The sequence below is a fragment of the Panicum virgatum genome, chromosome 7N (genome assembly GCF_016808335.1).
Source record: "Panicum virgatum strain AP13 chromosome 7N, P.virgatum_v5, whole genome shotgun sequence".
NCBI classification, from domain to species: Eukaryota; Viridiplantae; Streptophyta; class Magnoliopsida; order Poales; family Poaceae; genus Panicum; species Panicum virgatum.
In genome coordinates, this window is record NC_053151.1 from 7,863,295 (window position 1) to 7,884,522 (window position 21,228).

At 42.1% G+C, this 21,228-nt stretch overlaps 2 protein-coding genes and 1 non-coding gene across 3 annotated transcripts; 2 read left to right on the forward strand and 1 right to left on the reverse strand.

Annotated features, from left to right (window-relative positions):
* The first annotated feature begins 861 nt into the window (after positions 1–861).
* LOC120682080 lies at positions 862–1,521 on the forward strand. The gene has a single exon (XM_039963831.1). It carries the CDS (start codon positions 930–932, stop codon positions 1,374–1,376), a length of 447 nt encoding a protein of 148 aa, XP_039819765.1. The 5' UTR covers positions 862–929; the 3' UTR covers positions 1,377–1,521.
* Positions 1,522–6,964: 5,443 nt separating this feature from the next.
* On the forward strand, positions 6,965–7,156 carry LOC120684089. The gene has a single exon (XR_005679074.1). It is a non-coding gene; the product is annotated as a U2 spliceosomal RNA (small nuclear RNA).
* Positions 7,157–15,357: 8,201 nt separating this feature from the next.
* LOC120682066 lies at positions 15,358–19,324 on the reverse strand. The gene is made up of 3 exons (XM_039963812.1): positions 17,979–19,324; positions 17,751–17,851; positions 15,358–16,320 (listed from the first exon to the last, which is right to left on the reverse strand). The coding sequence occupies exons 1-3, from the start codon at positions 18,674–18,676 to the stop codon at positions 15,581–15,583; spliced, it is 1,539 nt and encodes a 512-aa protein (XP_039819746.1). The 5' UTR covers positions 18,677–19,324; the 3' UTR covers positions 15,358–15,580.
* Between the last annotated feature and the right edge of the window lie 1,904 nt (positions 19,325–21,228).

Genomic DNA, 21,228 nt, shown 5'->3' on the forward strand with positions numbered 1-21,228 from the left:
AGCTCGTCTTATCTGCTAACGTTTAAATTATTAGAGAGCCACATTTATTTGATGGTCTAGTTAATTGGGTGGTCAGCTTGATAATTGGGGGTCAAATTGCTGAAAGTGAGGAATCCGATCCTCCAAATAGGGCTGTTGTGTCTCACTGATTTGGCATCTTCTACCACATGGTCATGCATAAGACAGCATGAGCCTGAGTTCAAAATTAACAAATTGAGCACACACACTAGTGTATAAGTATCTTGTAGGGTGTTGATCTTCCTTTGGATGACTGTTGACTCAACCAAATCTTCTAGAAAGGCACCTACTAACCATAGTCTCTATGCGAAGTTATTTCGTAAATGGTTTCATGTTTTATACTTCTGTTCCAGTTAGTATTAGACAGTAATATATCACTATCATCAGAAGGAAGCCCTTTATTTGGGGGTCTTCTTCTCCAATTGCTTCATGTATTTATGGCTTGCATTTTCTGTAATTGGTTGCATGCATTTTACATCTCTAGGAAGTGGCATCTCTGTGTGTGTAAATGTGTTACATTCTGTGCCCAATGGTTTACACTACAGAAGGGACATCCGGATATCGAGGGAATACATGTAAGTTTTTTTTTTAGTACGGTGCAGATACGAACAAGCCTGATTGTCTGTACAATCAATCATGCAACTGAAAGATATGCAACATACTGCTGGTCTGCCCTTGCTTTGCGTGCAACATGTGAATCAGCAAGTTGGGTAGCATCGTAATATATTTTTTTTTCTTGCTAAAATCCAGTGTTGACAGGCCAAGAATCAAATGGCTCTTCTCTTCCTTGTACATATATATAAAGCTCGGCCATGAAACCCGGCAGAGCGGCAAGTTCATCAAGAAGAGCCCAAGAAAAGCAAGAGAGGGTAGCTAGCACAGATTTGAGAGAGATCCATCTATCCAACAAGATGAACCTACAGGCCGAGCACCTCAACCTGAAGGAGGCGACGGTCACCTGCATCCCGAGGCTGCGCGGCGGCGGCGGCCGGCGATCCCGCCGGGGAGTCGCTGCCACGCAGCAGGTGTCCATGCTGGACCGCGTCCGGGACGTCGTGCTGCGGCTTGCGATGTTGTCGGCCGCGTCAACGGCGACAACGACGGCCAAGGGCGCCCCGGGAACCCTGCGGCGGACGGCGACAGCGGCGGCGACGGCGACGCCTTCCAGAGCGGCCGCGCGCGTGAGCCCAGCGGCGTCCGTGGCGTACACGGACTCGTACCGGAGCGAGGCGGTGGACGACTGCATCGAGTTCCTGAAGCGGTCGGCGGCCGGCGGCGGCGGCGCCCCGGCCACCGCCGTGGTGGAAGCGAGCACGGCGGCGTCACCTTTGCATGCGACTGCAGCATGTGCCCTGTGAATTCAGAATTAGGTGAATCATGTCCAGGTTGGTGTCTGTACATGTGGTTGGATGTATATGCGTGAGGAAGATCAGTTGGTAGCTTATTAGGTTATGGATGGGGTGGGTGCATCGATCATGGATCCATGTGTTTGATGATGCCATGGCGTCGTGTAAAAATAAACTCAACTTGTCAAGAACAAGTTGCATGTAATGTAATTCTTTACAGAAGGTACATCATTCCTGTCGTGGCACACTATTGTTCGTTTTCGATCCAGTTTTCCCAAAGTACCCTTGTTTGTGTCCTTTGCACGGCCTCTCGCCAGCGCGGGAGGCACCAAACCCAGCAACAATTTGTGTGCATGAATCAACACAGTTTATCCGAACAATTTCTCAGTTTCATAAATAGACTATGGTAATTTTACCATTGTTATTCAATGTGGAGAAAATTTCAATGGAAAAATTCTATATAAGCCCCCCAACGTATCAATGATCGATCACATCACCCACTAATCTACAAAATCGGATTTCTAACCTTTTGCAAAATCAGATATATAACCCCAAAGGTGGTTTTGCAGCCCGGTTTTAGTATGGTGGTGTGATTTTATCTCTTTCTTTTTTATTAATGTCCGCCAAAACATTAAAAATTATAGTAAATCACAAAATATCATAAAATAGAAAATTCAATTTTGTTGGACTCCACATGAGTAGATCTATACAGTGAACATATAATATATTATGCTTTAGTATAACTTTTTTGATGTAACTTTAGATCTATGCTTTTCTGTAAGTAATTGGAATAAATCATAGATGCAGCTTCTATGGTCCAATCATGGTGAAATTTTTATGGTGTGCTAATTATAGTATGCTTGAACTGTAATAATAATTTCATACTCATTGGATCATGTATAACTTAGTTATAGATAAAGTATAGATTTAACAAGCATAAACCTAAATAAATCTATAACTAAGTTATACATAATAAATCTATAACTAAGTTATACATAATTCAATGAGTATGAAATTTTTAATACAGTTCAATAATACAATAATTCACCCACCATAAAAATTTCACCACAACTGGATGATAGAAACTGCATCTATGAATTATTCCGATTAATTGCAGAAGAGCATATATCTAAAGCTACAACAAAATTTTTTTTGCTAAAGCATGCCATGTTATATGTTCACTATGTAGATCTACTCATGTGGAGTCCAAAACTAATTTCCTATTTCATGATTTTTTTGTGATATACTATAACTTTTATAAAAATTCAGCAAAAATGAAAAAAAAGACAAAATCGCGCCACTATACCAAAATCAGACTGCAAAACCACCCTGGGGGGTTAAATGTCTGGTTTTGCAAAGGTGAGTGGTGAGAAACCCTGTTTTGAAGTTGAGGGGGGTGATGTGATCCACCATTGAAAGAGGGGGGGGGTATGGTAATTTTAACATGGTTATACTTAGAGTGGATAGAAGAAATGCAAAACAATACTGTTAGCAACCGTTTTGTTTGAGTGGCACCTCAAACTGACATTGTGGTCCACTCTATGACCTCATGTCATGTTGGTTGATCTTTTTTACGAAAATACATCATAGACGCTTACGACCACATATACCCACTCACACTCAAATAAGAGTACAAGCTCACGCTGCCTCTATAAGCATCTCTGAAAGAATGTGCTAGCAGTTTTTAAGATTAACGTAGTCAGCCCGTAAGCCTAACTATCGATTGTCATGTTACCTATCATTGAAAGAATAATGTTGTTTGCTGCTGTAAAAAAAATAAGAAAAATTGAACACCCATACTAAGTCGGGAACTCAAACTCGAATGGACAGCTCTCCCCATCATATGATCTAATAAGAGAAACTCTAGCAGAAACTCTAAACAAATCTCTATCATAAGTTTAGAGGGCTAATGTAAAACAATACACTTCAGAAGACCCTTTACTAGGCCATCTATTCCGATGAGGCCTCCAAATTCCCTTCTCTGCCCTCAATTCCTAGGGGATCTCTAGGAACACCTCTATTATATGTTAGAATTGAGGGTTGTTGCTGAAGTTAAACAAATTTGGAGGTCCCTACAAAATAGAGGCACTCGCCATCTAGTATTTAGAGGGTTCGATTTAAAGGCTTTAGATGGTTCGATTTAAAGACATTGCTTGAGCTACTCTAAAAAATAAGCAGAAACCTAACCATTGAGCAATGCTCAACTTGTGAAATTATGGTGGTAGTTTTGAAGCTAGAGGATGTGGTAGTGGCAAAAGGGCATGTAGCCTGGTGGTCATAAAAGCCTCGGTAGCACATGAGGTCCTGGGTTTGACTCCCAGTGGAAGCAAATATTCCAAAATTTTATGGTGTTGTGATTTTAGTGGTAGGCGACATTCCCGTCGACGTGAAGCGCCTGTGTTGACTTCATAAATCTTGAGAGATTTGCCGGCTCAATTTTCGAAGATGCTTGCATACGTGTATTCATAGGAGTGAGCGTGCGTGCGTTGCGTGAGTGTCTAAATTGTACTCACCCGTTTCAAAAAAATAAGTCATTCTAAGAATTTTAGGACAAACTAACATAAAGGCAAAATGACAATTTCCGTACCCATATTTAGCACTAATTGAATTTTACGTGCACATGCACTTTCCAAATAGGGTAAGATGACTTGCTTTTGGGACAAATTTTGAATCCTGAAGTGATTTGTTTTTGTGGGACGGAGGGTATTTAACCTGTTTTCCTTTGCTTCTCGTTTATTCTTTTTATTCTCTATTTTCTTTCTTTATTTTAAATATACTTATAATTGATACTCAATGTAAACTAACTTATTTGTATTGTAAACTCATAAATTTGTGTGTGAAATGATTTTTTTCTCTCTATATGCTAACTTGTTTAGCAGGTATAAATATGTTTATAAAAATAAATTTTTGTGATGTAAATGTATTTAACTTCAAATAAAGTTATTTATCTGTGTGTAACCAATTTGTTCGCAACACCAAATTATTTGTTCGCTTTGAAGATTAAATTATTCCGTGATGTTGACTCATTTGTTCGCAATATTTATTTTTTATTATTTATCCTATATAATCAAATGTTCGTGATTGTTATATTTTGTTCGTTGTATATTATTATTTATTCATTCTGTTTAACTTTTTGTTCATAGAAAATAATCATTTGTTCGACTTATTAAAATATTTGTTCCCAGTAGCTGAAATTCATTATTCAGTATTAAACTTTTTTTAATAAATATCATGCAAACATAGGTAAGTGAGCTCTTATTTTAAAGATCTTGTTATAAGAAAGATAATGGTGCAATTCAAATTAAATTTGGATGCCCAATTTTATACTTATATCTTTTTTCTTTATTTAATTTTTTGAGAGGGTTTTCTTTATTTAAATGAAAGTATAATGCAAAACAGTCAATCTTAAATGGGCTTAATTAGAGCCCAAGATTCTATCTATGTACGCGCTTCAGGTGACGGTTTCAAAACTGTCGCTTCAAGTAATATATAATCGAAGAGACTAGTTGTCGCTCGTGCTACAAACTAGTGATCCATCGCCTGAAGTACCTCACTTTTGGGCTGATTCGATGACATATTTGGCCCAATATATATTATTATGGTTCGTTTTGTTCTCCAGATTAGGTGGGAAGTCTGACAAGTTCTATTATTTTTTACGATGAGCGCAACTTACATGCTTTTCGCTATGCGGCCTCTATCATTTTGTTTTTCTTTCTCTCTCTGTACATGTTCTATATTTCTTATTTTCTTCTCTCGTTCTTTTTTCTCTTTCCTAGTTCCTTCCATCCATTTAATTTTAATTTATTTATCCTCATCTTTTTATTTATTATTCTCTCTTAATTTTATTTTCTGATTATGAACGTCACATACATAATTTTTACCTGAATTTATAATTTATTATTTTATAATTTATATTAACCATATTTATTTTTTATATAATCACACGTTAATCGATCTATACTTATCCTTTGCTATAGTAGTACAAAATTATTTGTGCATATTTTAATAAGGAGGCATACAATGTATTCTAATTTATTTGTATTGCAGACTCATAAGTTGGTATGTGAAATGATTATTTCCTTTATATACTAACTTGTTTAGCACGTGTATACATGCTCATGATAATATTTTTACTATATAGTTGCATTTGTTCTTCATGTAAAATTATTTTTCTATGTGTAACTAATTTATCCCCAATGTCAAATTATTTATTTGCCGTGTAGATTAAATTGTTCGCGTACGTAGCTGCATTTGTTCTTCATGTAAAATTATTTTTCTGCATATAACTAATTTGTTCACAATGTTAAATTATTTATTCCCTTTGTAGGTTAAATTGTTCTATAACATTGATCTATTTGTTTGCGATATTTTTCATTAAAATTTTGTTTGTAGTACATTATTATCTGTTTGTCATGTTTAATTTTCTGTTCATAGAATATAATAATTTATTCATGTTGTTAAAATATTTGTTCCCAGTAGTTGAAAATAATTATTTAGTATTAAAAATATTTTTTAAAAAAATCATGCAAACATAAGCAAGTGATGCCTTGTTTTAAAGATCTTATCATAAAAAAGATAATGGTGCAATTGTAATTTAATTTGGACGCACACTTTAAGATTTATAGATTTTTTTGAGTGTGAACTCCCCTTGCATGTGAGTGATATCATCAATTTATCTTCATCTGCATGCATGCATTTATTATTGAAAGGACTAATCATCTGTTAAGAAAAGTAATGCTCCCTCCATTTTTTATTAGATGTCGTATTTCATCTGGGTACACAGACCAAGGAGATAGTTAAATACACAGTAATCTTCTCTCCTGTGAGTTAATATTTCTCGATTAACGCCACTGGCTGATTAATTCTGCGTCATAATCTCCCACGCAAGCAAGCCTGATGGGCTGACACACTCTACCTCTGCTGCATGCAAATCCATTCGCATACGCGCATGCAAGCCTCCCACATGACATGCAAATCCATCGACAGCTCAACGCTGCTCGCGGATGCCGAGGCGTAGATGTAGCATCTTTAACTGCAATATCTCTTGCACCGAAGCGTTCGCAAGATCGGACTGCTAGTTGATGAGTTAATGTTAGAATCGGTAACGCGCGGTTAACGCGGAAACAGTCGGAACAAAATTCTGGTAACGGGCCTGAGATTCGGCCCAGCAGCAAGCAACGTGCACATTCTCAAATCTCTCGAGGAGGAAATTAATTTCGTTTCAGGTGACGCTTTGGCGCAAATGTCGCCTGAAGCGACGTCTAACCCCGCCCTATCGTTTCGGGGCAGATCTTATTTTATTTTGCCATCAATGTAATATGTGTACAACAAAGGCTCCATCCACATACCTAACAGCTCAAAAAGGAAGGAAAAGATAAATAATTTCTTCTCCAGCTGATTGACTGTGGCTGGCCTTAATAATTGGGCCCAGCAAACAAGTATAGTGCTCAACAAGTATTACAGCCCACGGGGGAGCAAGGAGATCTTTGGTAGAGGTGTACAGCAGTAGTTGTTTAATTAGTTCCACATCGAGTAGCTAGGGGGTACACCCATGACTGTGCGCTATAAAAGAAGTTGTAGCTAACCATTGCAACTCGTACATTTCTCGGCCTTTTGGCTAAGATCAAGTGTAGTATCTGTTCTTATCAGTTTAATATCTAATATATGGGCATAGCCCACTTTGATATTAAATTTATTTTTTTATGGGGGAGAGTCCACAATAGTGGTTTGCCATTAGGACTCTTTTGTGTCGCCCAGGTATTGCACTACTGCCTAGGCCTGGCACACCCCAACCAAATCAAATAAAATTTAGTAAATTATTATGTTGAATGATAGTGGAGTTTTAAGGCTGTTGACAATAGAGTTCTAATTTCTAATGCTTGGCTAAGACCTTACAGATGGGCCATACAATTAGTATTTATCCTTTTTGTTGATGTTGGTTTTTCCGGGTCATCGGTACTTAGGCTAATCTCAGTGGAGAGTTTTATGTTGATATTTCCAACATAGCCATGTAAGCAAAAAAGACTATGAAACAATGTTTGAAACTATCTCTCTCAATGCATAATTTAATGTTGTGGTTTCATGAGATCTATGTTGCATTTAATTTTAAAACTCATAGAGTATTTGTATTCGTGTAGAGAGAGTTTCATCTAGATAAAACTGATTTCTTCTCTTTCTTCTTAAATTCTATGTCATGTCGTCATATAATCCTACATGGCATGCTATAATCAATGTGCATGAAACCCTTATAAAACTCTCATTGGAAGTGGCCTTACAGTCCAGCCCGCCAACTGTACCCTGATTCTTTGTTTCATAAACTCTTGCGTCGAGCATAACAATGTAGACATTCGGGTCCTTGATACAAGCCAAAATACCGGTTTATTAGTTATATGACACAGCCGTCGGAGTAAATATAAGCACCAAATTTAAGATCATATATACAACCAACTTTTTTGATGAAAAATCACACAACCAAATTAATGGGCGCGCCAACAACTGCAGCCATTTCTCCATCATAATGTATTTCGTTGACAAAATTTCATCACTAGTCCTAAAGTTTGAAGGATGTCTCGCCCATTCTCCTAAATTTGCTCTTGGCAACGTTGACTCGAATCACCAATCGCCTAACAGATGGTGCTGACGTGGCATTAAACACATAGTTGCACTTCAGCTTAATGCCTAATCAGCCGGACTTCGTTCGAAAAATTTGAGAACTGCAGTCTGCAGAACAATAACTTGCAGTGTGAGGAGTCCAACTGTCCAAGCAAAATTGTTGTTCTTCTCCCCAACATGCATGTCGCCCGTGTTATCTTCAACACTGAATCTAGACGTTCCTGGTCTTGCCAGTAGTTACCAAGAAACACAAGCCATGTCGTACGGCATACCTGCCATCTACCACCAAAAGCATAAATATACTAACTATATAGATAGTGCATTAACATTACCACCAGCAAAATCATTTCTTGTATGTTCTTAAAAACAAAAACCATTTCTGCCCGAGCTTGGCTCACCATGACCAAAATCGTTGAAATCTTTTTCGGTAAACTTTATTAATAGCACGCTGAAATCAGGTGTGGACGTATGGTACTGGTCGTCGCTCTGACTTGGGCGGAAACAGTTCCCTAACATGCTTGTCCTCTGCATCGAACTGTTTAATTAGTACCACATCGAGTAGCCAAGCACCTCCGCGCAATTAGTACCACGTTCGTGCAAAATGTAGTTGCATGTACATTTGATACATTTCTTTGCCTTTTGTTCTTATTAATTTTTCTGTTCTTATTAAACTGGTATGTGGGCCGTGGGCTCACTTCGATTCAATATCAATTATTTATAGGGAAGGTCACCATAATGCCTTGCCAACCAAATCAAATTCAGTAAATGTTTGTTCCTATAAGCTTAATCAAGTCTTTTTTAGACCAGAGCTTAATCAAGTCTTGTATATCAATTAATTTTGGTCGCCCTTGAACAGTATTCTCCTTGGGTTGGGTTCAATTATCAGTTCCTGTTCCTGGGCTTATGCTGCCACCCTGCTGTTGGACCTGTCTGTCGATGCTGTTCATATGTTGGGCCTTTCAGAACACCACAATAATGTTACCAGATCTAATGCATGACTGCTTCCAGTTGTGTTCTTGACTTCTTGTATGACCAAACTTCAGAATTCCGGATTCTCTTAAAAGAAAGAAAGAAAAATGAAAGTAGCAACCAAAATACTGGTTTAGCAACAAACTGCATCCAAAACTCATAAAGTGAACCAAGCGATCTCGGTGGAGGGCACTATAAAACACGACCACATTATTCTTACATTTTTTTCCAGAAACATGTAGTTACTTTTTTTCCCCAGAAACATGTAGTTACTGTATATTGATTATCTTGTTTTATAGTCCTTAAAGCTGTGTCCAACAGGGTCGGCAACTTCGCTAGCTGACATGGAGCATGAGCTGACATGGAAGAGGCCCAAGTAACAGCAGTAACTTAATGCAGCTCTCTCTCCTTGGGCAGCAGCGGGGTCCTCCAGGCTCCAGGAAAGAGAAGAGCTGTAGGGTGAGAAACAGATACTCAAGTGGTGGGACCCAGTTTCCTCGGTGCACAATTTCGTCTGTCTACTGATCCCACGCTAGCGCGAAGGTTTTTGCAATTTCAATCCCATCCACATCGGCAGCAATCCTATGTCAGCTAGCTCTAAGCTAGCTGACGTGCTATTGTTGGGGAGGCCTAACTCCGTGGTGGCAGAGTAATAGCCTTGGTAATATGGATGATTGAATCCAATAAAGCACTTTTTATTAAATCTACACATTTTTTAAAATGTCTCTATTTTCTTGCTTGACGCATGAGAGTTTTTCCAAATTCCTACTAGCATTGAATTATTTCCTATGATAATTATAAAGTGTAACAGGCTAAAAAAATGAACAGCCTCTTTTGGTGCAAAAGCTCTATGGTTTAATTTTGCGGTTGTTTTTTTTTGCGAATGTGCCTGACAGATATTTCAATAAGAGAAACGCAATACGACCATTACAAATCTTGATAGGCAGAAGCTATTAAGGTGGAAGCAGAGTACCACCAAGCAAGTGGCAGGCCACCCCAACATCAAAGAAAAATAGCAAGAACATCAGGGGAGGAGATTCACCAGAACCCACAAACCTAGCCACGACCACATCACTCAACCTGCTAAAGCATACCACAACATTAAGGGTGCAAGGTCTACAATACAACAAAGATGGCAAAGCATCCACCCAACAACCAATCAAGGCGGTAAAGCATCCGCCTAGAACGATCTTCAAAAAATGCAACAGGGCGATGGCGGCAAAGCATCCGCCATAGCAGAAACGGCGGTAAAGTATCCTCCAACAAAGAGAAGGGTGGCAAATCATCCGCCGGCTGATGACCAACGCAACCCTGATGATGCAAGCAAAACAAAGCGAAGGTAGGCGTAGAAATGGAAATTCTCTGAGGAGAGTAGACGACCACCACCAGTAGAGCTCCCAAGACGATGCCTCAAGAGAGGGAGCAACGCCACAGGCACAGTCGTTGTTCGACTAACATGGTCAAGGCTTTCACATGGAAAGCTTACCGGAGAGGAGGGAAAAGGGGAAAGAATGACACCTCCAAGAAGGTAAACGAAACCAAGGGCATCTCCATAATTTGCCGGCAAGTGGACCCTAGGCTTTCGCATCCACTACTCGATTTCCTCATAAGAGCCGAATGCCACCACGATGCAGCAGAACCCGCCGGTTAGCACCGCACCCAAACCTCCACCAGAAGGGGTGGCCAGTGGGTAGTAGAAGCCAACTGCCCAGACGGGCGACTGGAGGTCGACACCCCAGGTCGGAGGCCGGCAACCAGCCCCTAGGAGTCCTACTCCCCAGGCCACCCGAGAACGAGGCACAATACCCCAGAGCGAGGCACAGCTCCCTGGGGCAAGCGACTGTGGCGGTGGCCCCCGAACACCCGAGAGTAGCGGTGGACAAGGTGTGGCCATGGCCCCCACCACTCGAGCTACCAGTGGCTCGCACCTGGGGCGAGCGGTGGCAGCGCAACCACGAGCCCATGGCCCATGTGCATGGCCACAAGACACAACGGAGCCGCCGGAGTGCCGGCTCCAAAGGTCAGCCATAGATTTAACCCGGTGGTTGGCGGCAGAGGAGGAACAACAAGGTTTGGAGGCCGGGGGAGGAGGGAGGTGGGGGGGGGGGGAGATGGGAAAGGGTGACATAGCGAGCTGATGAGCCAACTTCGGCTTAGCCACGAGCTGCCGCCGCCACCGGGACGGTCATATATATACTCATAATGCATCATCAGGCGTAGCAAAATACGCTTGGTAGTGTGGTGCACGTATGAATAAGACCGTTCATACACCCATTTGCATATTTTACAACTTCTTTGGCCAAAGTGATAAAACCATACTAGTTGTATGGTGGGTACAATTTACTCTAATTTGATCATACTCTTAAAGCCTTTATTTTTTCTTTGAATACATCACCACATTCTTTGAGTACATGCTTCCTTTTAGAAAGAATCTTCTCTACATAAAATTAGGATTTTTTTAGTACAAAGGGCGATGCTGAAGAAAACAAGTACTCCTTTCGTTTCAAAATGTAGGTCGTTTTGACTTTTCTAGATTTATATATTTTACTATGTATCTAAACATATATTATATTTAAATACATAGCAAACACTATAAATTTAGAAAAGGCAAAACGACCTATATTTTGGAACGGAGGACTAACAATCACCCAACAATATCTGTGCCGACCCAGAAATTGCTTCATTCACACTTTACCCTCGCCGAAAGTGTGCCCAATAATACATAAAGAATTCAAGAGATTCTTCCAAGCAATGCAGTCAGGGACAACGTGTCAGTATAAGCCTCGATCCAACACAGCATCCTGTTGCCAGGCAACATGGATCTAGGGAGGCCATTATTCTGCAATCACGAAGTCAAGGTCTTGGGACAAGTGGCAAAAACATATCATATGTCCTGCAGGTACACTACTGATTTATGTGGCAAGTAGACAGCATATGGCACCAAGTCTGACAAAAGTACAATCCTTGCTTTTTTTTATGGCAGCTTAATTTAAATATAAACATGAAACACAGATATTGTTTTCAGGACCGTTTGGATCAAAGGAACTTCAAAGGATTTTGGAGGAATTGGTTCCTCGGGAAAGTTTCCTATGCTTTCCCTTTGAACCACAGGAAACATGAACAGTAAATATTCCTCATTCGGATACAAGGGCTAAACATTAGCCCGGTCACATCGAATATTTTTATACCAATTAAGAGGATTAAACATAAGCTGATTATAAAACTAATTGTAGAAGTCTAGGGCTAAATCACGAGATGAAACTATTAAGACTAATTAATCCATGATTAGCACATAGTTACTGTAGCATCGCATTGGCTAATCATGGACTGACTAGGTTTAACAGACTCATTTCGTGAATTAGCCTAGGAGTTATGAAATGAATTTTATCATTAATCTACATTTAATCCTTCTAATTAGCATCTAAATATTTACTATGATGGAACTAATGATTAGCCCTTGTGAACCAAACAAGGGTCGAAGCGAGGTGCAACTTAGTGGACGGAGGGAGAGAAAAAGAAGCTTTCTTGGCCTAGCCTCATTTTCCATTCCTCTATTTTGTCATAATCTCTATCTGTCATCCCTTTGTTTCCTTTTTTATTTCTTTTCCTTCATTCCAAACAAGCTTTATACATTGTGTTCTAATCTGCTCGTCTTTTAGGGCACGGCAATAGTGAGGATCCAGCCATGGAGCCTCCCAAAGCCACCCCCCCCCAACCCCCCCAAAAAAAATGTAGCTATAGATGAAGAAGAGGAAGAAATCAAGAAGAGGAAGAAGAGGGGAAAACGAGCACCCCTAGTTTACCATCCTGCATCTACCCCTGGGTCCAGTGTGAAAATGAGAGGGGTGCACCATATACATCACCACATTTATCTTTGATACATCACATTATTTCGATGGGAAATTAAGGTCGTCTTGCAAAGTTTTTTTTAGACAAACTAAAGTTGTGAGTTGGACCGTGCAAAGTTTTCGTATCTCATGTGTAACAATCAGATGACCCTACAAGGATTTCGAACGGACAACCTTAATGATCAAATCCGTTTAAGAGATAGTACATGATGTAGCCATGCCATGTTCGCTGCCTTCTCGTTTTCACGTTATGGCTGTGTGCCATTCATGGTAGTTCATTGCACACTCACAGGCTGACATGATCGATACACTGTTGTCACAGTGTGGAGGACCATTTGGATATCAACGGGACACCACGAGAGTTTATACTGATGTGCCAGGCCGTAAGGCCAGAGGACTGAGGACCCCAAGCCAAGTAGTCATGAATTCGACAAGGGGCAAGTGAACCTCGGCCAACATGGCTCCACTCTCTTTATTACTCTCTCTGCTCATAAATACAAGGCGCGTTTCATTTTAAAAATGCTACAGTTTGACTTACATTTAATCAAACTAAAGTATATGGACGGTATGGAAATCGTACAGCTGTATTCAAATTTCGAAGTATTTTCAAGGCTTCACAATTTCGAACATATCTTATCCAAAATGTCATATTGGTGACTAGAGGGTGTGCACTGTCTGGTCCGGTTGTGCATAGATAAAGAAAGAAACAACAAAGTAGGGTCTTGTTCGAAGAGTGAGAATGTTTCCATGCTGCAAGGATCAAATTATTTGCTATGATAATCATATGGTGAAAACAGAGCAAAAAAGGGACAACTTCCTTAATTTGGTGCAAAAAAATGGTCTTCAAGCATTTTAAGCCCTGAACTTGTACATTTTAATGTAGCATTGTTCTGAAATATCCAGAGATACTAGTCAGCAATGACCAATCCAACATTATGCCACAATTGACATGACGAATGCGTCATCAACTCATCATCAAATGGAGACCTGCACATGGTACTATCCTTGGACATAGAGATGCAAGTTATATTTATTTTGGGTCATTGGGTCGACCCAAAATTTTAATAAAATGAACTAGGATGGCATTATGCGTAATTAATTTAGAAGAAGAAATGAACTAGAATGGCATGCCATCGTAATTATTTAGTTGACCCATAAAACACCATTGGGTACTCACTTGCATCCCTACTTGGACATGTGGTCAACCTGTGTGTTGTGGAAATTCTAATTCAGCCCAGGTGGATTTGTTGATTAGTTAGGCTTTTGACCTTTTAACTGCCTCGGTTTGGATACTACGTTGTGTAGTTTGGACAGATTATATATACTCTTCTAATAATATTTTTAAAACAACCCGGGCGGATCAAATTCGATGGGGGATCGGGTCAGACCGGAGAGAGAGAGAGAGAGGGCTTCAGTGGCAAGGATGCACTAAAGTAGCGTGGCACCATTGTTGTGCTGGCGTATTTAGCGCTAGGACACCAGGCACATCTTGAAAGTGTTAGAAATAAAATTTTCATCTAGGCAGATTATGTTACAAATATTATTAAAAGGGGAGACTTAATGAATTAGTAAGATGCATACTCGTTCCATTCTGAAATATAAGACATTTTGCTTTGTCATACGTCAAAATAGTTCAAGTTTGACAAAATTTATAGAAAAAAGTAATAATATTTTTAATATCAAATAAGAATTACTAGATTCGTTATGAAATATATTTTTATAATTTACTTATTTGATGTGTTAGATGCCAATATCCTTCTCTGTAAATTTGGTCAAACATAAACTGCTTTGACCTGAAACAAAACAAAATATCTTACATTTCAGGACGGAGTGAGTAGGCTTTATTTTGACATTGTAACTGTTGGTTGGTGAGCACGTAGTTCGACTTAGTGTCATTTGGACAGATTCTGTACATGCTTGTGGTACATATTTGGGGATATCCTAATATTAGGCTGGCATGAAACCTACTGAACTTGATAGTTATTGTTCAACACACTGTTTAGAGGAGATGCCTGTACATAAATACAACTACAAGTAAACAAACAAGGGTTCGCATGCCAACAACGTCACATGATCAATATATAGCAGCCTCAGATTCGCCATTTCAGTGGATCAAGGTTTGTCTCAGCCAATAGGCTAGATTATTGAACAGATCAGAGCAGACAAATAAAGTGTGTCTTTTTCCTGTCAGGTTTTTTCCTCTGCTTCTTCCAAGGAAAATTTGGGGGAAAAGATGAGGACCGAATTATACATTTTCTTGAGATCCACCAGCCACATGTGGTTGACCTTGTGGATGTGATATGATAGAATTTGAGCAAAACAGCAGCCATCAACATCTTCCAAAGAGGCCAGTGAGATTCTGCCTGTCTGTGGATGGATCTGAAGATGGCTAGTCACCTCAACATGCAGATGAGAAGGTCCACCTGCAGCTGTTGACTTGAGCATTTCCACAACTACTCGATCACAATAAATAAATCCTATATATGTGGTGTGCTCCAAGAAAAGGGAAAGAAGCATGCCCGTGTACAAATGCAATAGCAAATCCAAAAGATTGAATCATCACATTAACTAAACTAGCAACTCATCCTTCTTTAATTTTTCATATATATACATATATTGACGATGCAACTACAAAACAAAATGTTACAGGCATAATATTTATGTGGCATATAAAAGTAGTAGTTTTTTACAAGAAAAGGGAAGAAAAACTAACAGACATGATCTTGGCGACATTCTTCTTTAGTAGTACAAAATGTATATGAAGTGATTAAGAAGCATTCAATATAATTAAGATTCAAGCACACGGTAGATGACGACGAAGCACGGCAGGATGGCCCTGGGGTTGGCCACGAAGAGCTCCTCGAGGTTGCCGTACACGCTGCTGCTGGCCGCGTCCTCGCCGGCCACCGAGTCGAAGGGGCCCTCCTCCCCGGCGGCGGACGTGCAGGCGGCGTCGCCGTCGCGGCGGACGCGGCCGGCGATGACGCGGCACACCAGCATGGCGCGGCAGCCACCGCTGTCAGCCTGCACGGACGACGACGACGCCGCGCCGCAGTCGTGCGCGCGGCCACTGCTGGCCGTGGTGCGCACGCCGAGCGGGTGCGCGCCCACCCACGGCGCGAACCCGTGCCGGATGGCCGTGCACACGCCGCAGCACGCGGCGGCGGCGGAAGGACCTGCACCTGCCGCCGAGGACGACGACGCCGTGTCGGTCGTGCTACTCCGGCTCGACGAGTCGGCGGCGGCGCAGAGGGAGGTGGCGCCGCTGAGCCCGAGCGCGCACGCGAGCGGCGCGGAGTGGAACCTGAGCAGCTCGTTGCCGTCGGCGGCGGCCCGCGCGGCGGCGGCGCGGCAGCGGGAGCGCACGGCGTCGCGGTAGGCCTCGAACCTTGCCACGGTGCGCGGCGCGTTGTGCACCTTGAGGATGCGGTCGATGTGGCAGATGGGGCGGTCCCTCTTCTGCCAGCTCGACTTGAAGATGATCTCCACGATGTTGCGGCCGGAGTCCTCGGGTCCGAGCTCCGACACTGCGAGCATTGATTAGCCCGGCGATTAACCAAAAGCAACAAGGCATGTGATGACCATTAACTCCTCTAGCTTTGCTAATGTCTGTCTACCCTTGACAGTGGACAGCAGAGTGTGCAATGAATGTTCTGAAATCTATGCAGGTACGGCGGTACCGGTGGCATCTTTGAAATGAACAGGGGAGGCATGGCAATGGAAATGGCATGGCATTCAGGCAAATGGCTTCAGCTGTCCTGTGATTCAGGACACCTTTCTTGACCTAAAGCATCTCAAAAGCATGTGCAGGCACAGTACACTCATGCATGCAATTGCAATGGAACTCATTACTCTCTCTACCTTTTCATGCCATACCTTTTTTTATTATTTTATTTTATTTTATTGCACAACATCATGCATGAACTTTGTCATGTTTGATTAGTTAGCAATCATCTTAATTGTTTCAGGCTAATTAAGCACGAAGTTCTGAATCAACCTGTGTCCCATCGAATTACTCCAGCTTGCTGCAGCCTACAGTAGTGCTCTACACCAACCATTACAAGTCCAGTTGGGATGATGGATACTATGTCAACTACTGTACCACAAGCTGTTCATGCCCAATACTATATGCTGTTAGTCATGTGGAGCGTCTTTATCTTTCATGTGACTGTTGTTAACTCAAAGGCACCACCATATGCATGCTTATTGATTAATGCTGTGAGAGCCTCAGCACATCTGCTGCTGCTGCTGCTACATAGTGCAAGCAACTGATGGGCTTGTGCTGGGTCATGGCCCCATGGATTTATAATTTGTTTGTGTGATCTGGTTACATAAACAACTAGTATTTATGCTTTTTTGGAGAATACAGTGCTTGTTGCTTGCTTGTAAACCACAAAAGACAAAGGAAAAGATGAAAAAGGAGGCAGAGGGGTAACTTTGATGGGCAGCATCTTCCCTGCCCTTTCTGTTTGTCTCCTCTCATCTGGCTTAGCTTTGCCTCCACTCACTTCATGGATGGATACATGTGCCAAGAGATTATACTACTCTTGTAAAATACTAATTAGAGTAGTATATTCGTAGTGGAGTAGTAATTGATTATTTTTATATAATACTAATGGATGGAGTAGTAATTTGGTAGAACCACTTAATCATGATTAACAAACCACATTGACCTGACACCGACGCTAGCTGTCTCGCAGATCTCTAGCCTTCACCATGAACACCATTAATGTTAGCTTCACCTGGCTTGACCTAAACCTACCTTTGTTATATTGCACCATCTTTTTTTGAAAAAAATTATTATATGACTCCTTTTCTGTGAAATTTCTTACGAGCTAGTATTATTACTATTGACCCCCCATACATACAAAAAAAAAAGATACAAATTCAGGCCCTCTGTGTTGTTGATGCACAAGAAGCAAGGGAGCTAGAGAGTGGAGAGCAGCTAGGAAGGTACCTGCATGGCGAATGGCCTGGTGATTCTCCAAGCTGTCGGCCTTGGTGAACACCTCGCCGCACTGCGGGCAGGCGCACAGCTCCCTCGGCCTCGGGTACCGCCTGATTAGTTAATTAATCATGGCATTGGTTAACAGATTAATCACAGTTAGCTAGGCGCAATCACCACATCATGATTACCTTAAAATCATCTTGATTATCAGTGAAGCTTAACAAATCACAAGCTGACCTCGACATGGGCTCGACGTTGATGGCGCGGCACTCGTAGCAGCCGGAGAGGCCGCGAAGGGAGGAGTGGTGGCTGCTGCTGCTGCCGCCGGCGCCGGCAGCGGAGGACGACGACGAGCCAGCGCGGTGCGCGCGGCGGCGGTTGTTCAGCGGGGCGGTGTCGCGGGAGGCGGAGGCGGAGGCGGCGGCGGACGACGCGGCGGAGGAGGCGGCGTCGACCACGTCGCGCATGGCGCAGAGCGAGGCGCCGCAGGCCCCCGCGCTGCTGCCGCGGAGCCGCGCCAGCGCCGAGGGCGCGGCCGGGTCGTGCACGCGCGCCGCCGCCGTTGCGCTCCGGCAGCTCAGCAGGCTCTTCACCTGCTCCCATGACGACGAGGACGAGGATGAAGAGGACGCCGTTGCCTTCTTCGTCGACTGGGCTCGGTGCTGCTGGTACTGCGGGCGGTTCTTGGCCGCCGCGGCGACCTTGGGGCTCTTCATGGACGACGCAGCCACGGCCATGCCGCGCTGGCTTCGTGCGCCTGGCGGGGTTCTTGGCGCCGACGAGAGCGACGGTTGTGGTGACGGCGGCGGCTTCTTCTTGCGCTTGCTGCCGTGGTGGTGGTCACGACGCCGGCTGTCGGAGTGGTCGCCGGCGGCGGCCTTGCTGGCCGTGGAGGCCGAGGAGGAGGAGGGGAGCAGGAGAGTGGAGAGAGCCATGTGTGAATGAAACCTTTGGTCTACTAGTGTGTCCTTTGCACTCTTACTACTAGCACCTATATATGCTAAATAGCCTTGTTGTATATATGGTGTGTTGTGTGCTTGGGAATGGAGATGAGAGGAGCAAGAAAGGTATAGGAAGTTGGACCTGGTAGAGCTAGTTCAAAGTGCCCATCAAAGTCCAAGGCCCCTGCCTATGGGTAGTTATGACCCATTCTCTCTCGGTCTCCTTTGTTGAGATGGAGAGGAGCAACATGGGGAGGGAGTATGCCATATATGAGGTTTCAACTCAACTCCTGTTATTTTTTGAACTGGAACACCACGAGGAAGCCCCTGTGGTGAAATTTATTTAAATAATAGAGTGCAAGGAAGCGAAATACTTACAAAGGGGCAACATAACCTAAGAGAATATACAACATTACCTAAAAAACAGGGCAAAATTGAAGACTGAAGAGAGGGAAGCAGAGCTATACAACAGAAGAGACCCAAGAGAGGAAAGGAAGCTGAAGAGAGGTTTTCATTCTATGAGCCTGATTGAGACATTCCTCCTGGAAGTTTTTTTTCCACAGGTTGAAATTGGCTGGGCGACCTTCAAAAATGAGTCCATATCTTAGCTTCTAGATCTGCCAAGCTACAATAATGAAAGTTTCCATGAAGAACGGCTGGTTAAAATCATGTCTAGCCATTTGGAGCATTTGAAAGAAAGGATTTCCTTAGTGTCATTGGATTCCAACCAACTGCCAGCATCTGATTGCAAAGGGACAAGTGAAGAAGAGATGCATAGCTGTTTCTTCTCTGTGAGAAGTACAGAGAACACAACACAATTTTAATTGTTTCCTTCCACTTTGAATTTTTTTCATTTTTAGGAGGTTCCGAGTGTTTAGCCTGTCCATGAGCAATAACAAAGAGAAAACTCTTAGCTTGTTACAACATCTAGAGTCCCAAATCCAGAGAAAAGGCCTAGGTGGCTGGAATTCATTGTACATGTGATTGTAGAAATTCTATGGAGTGTATTTCTGTGATCTCCAAATATAATGCCATTAATCATTATCTTCTTCTCTTACTTGCATGCTTTGTACTGTACCCTATAATTCTAAAAATTCCTGTTGGGCTTGGTCTGAGAGGGGGAGGTGAAACTGCTAAGACATGTCTGTGACTGAGAGTAAATTAGCCACTGATATTTTTTGGTCTTTTGCAAAGGAGAAGAGCCTTGGCAGTTTTTGTTGAAGATGATGATCATTCCAAACATCCAACCAAAAGAGTATAGTTGTGCCATTTCCTACTGTGCAACTGGCCACTCCTCTGAATTTATCACAAAGGCGTAATTAGTCTCTCCACCAAAAAGAACCCCTGTCTGTAGCAGCATGTGGGATTTGCCCCTGTGAATAGTGTGCTTGCCAAATCATATTTACCCAAGGAATATCTCTTTTGTTATAAAATTTATCTAGATGCTTGATTAGAAGAGCCTCATTCTGGGATCTAAGTTCCACCTTTATTTTTGGGCTTGGTGACTTTTGTCCATGCAACAAGAGATTTTTTCTTTGCATTCAACTCAGATCCTGTCCATAAACAGTGCCTTCTTGCTCTGTCAATGAATTCCAATACTACAATTGGAATTTTTAAATTGCACATTGCATAGATTGGTAAGGAGGAGAGGACAGAATTGATTAGCTGCAATCTCCCAGCTTGGGTGAGAAATGATGAGACTAAGGTAAGCCTTTTTTCAGTTCTGTCCATTAAAGGCATATAATCATCCACTCTGGGTTTGGTTGTACCAAGTGGAAGACCAAGATAAGTGAAGGGAAGGGTGCCTAGTTGACAACGAAAAGTTCTAGCCAGATTCATAGCTTGATCCTGAGGCAAATTTTATGGAATCATTTGGGACTTACCATAGTTGACCTTCAGACCAGTTGACTCAGAGAAGGACTGCAGCAGCCCTTTTAAGCAAAAAATTTCTCTCTGTGAGGCTTTCATTATCATGATGGTGTCATCAGCATATTGAATTATGGGGAATTTGTTGCTTGGGTCAGCCTCAATTGGCAAGGAGAAAAGCCCTTGAACATAAGATTTGTTGATAATGCATTGCAAGAAATCTGCAGCTAGGACAAATAAGAGTGGGGAAAGGGGGTCCCCTTGTCTTACCCCTCTTTTGCACTGAAATTGTTTTCCTGGTGTTCCATTAAGCAAGACAGAGGTAGATCCACATTCTAGAATTCTCTGCACCCAGCCAATCCAAACATCATCAAAGCCACGTTTTTCTAGCATTTTAAGAATTAAGATGTGCTCAATGGTGTCAATGGCTTTCTCAAAGTCTAATTTTAAAATCAACAGCTCTCTCTTAGATTGTTGACATTGATGGATACATTCAAAGGCCCAAGCAATGCAGTCTTGGATAGTCCTGATTTTAATAAATCCATATTGATTTCTATGTATCAAGGGAATTATCAGAGCTTGAAGTCTGTCAGCCATTAATTTTGTGATCAGCTTGAGAATAGAATTGAGAAGAGAGATTGGTCTAAAGTCATTTGGAGTGACTGGGTTACTGTTTTTTG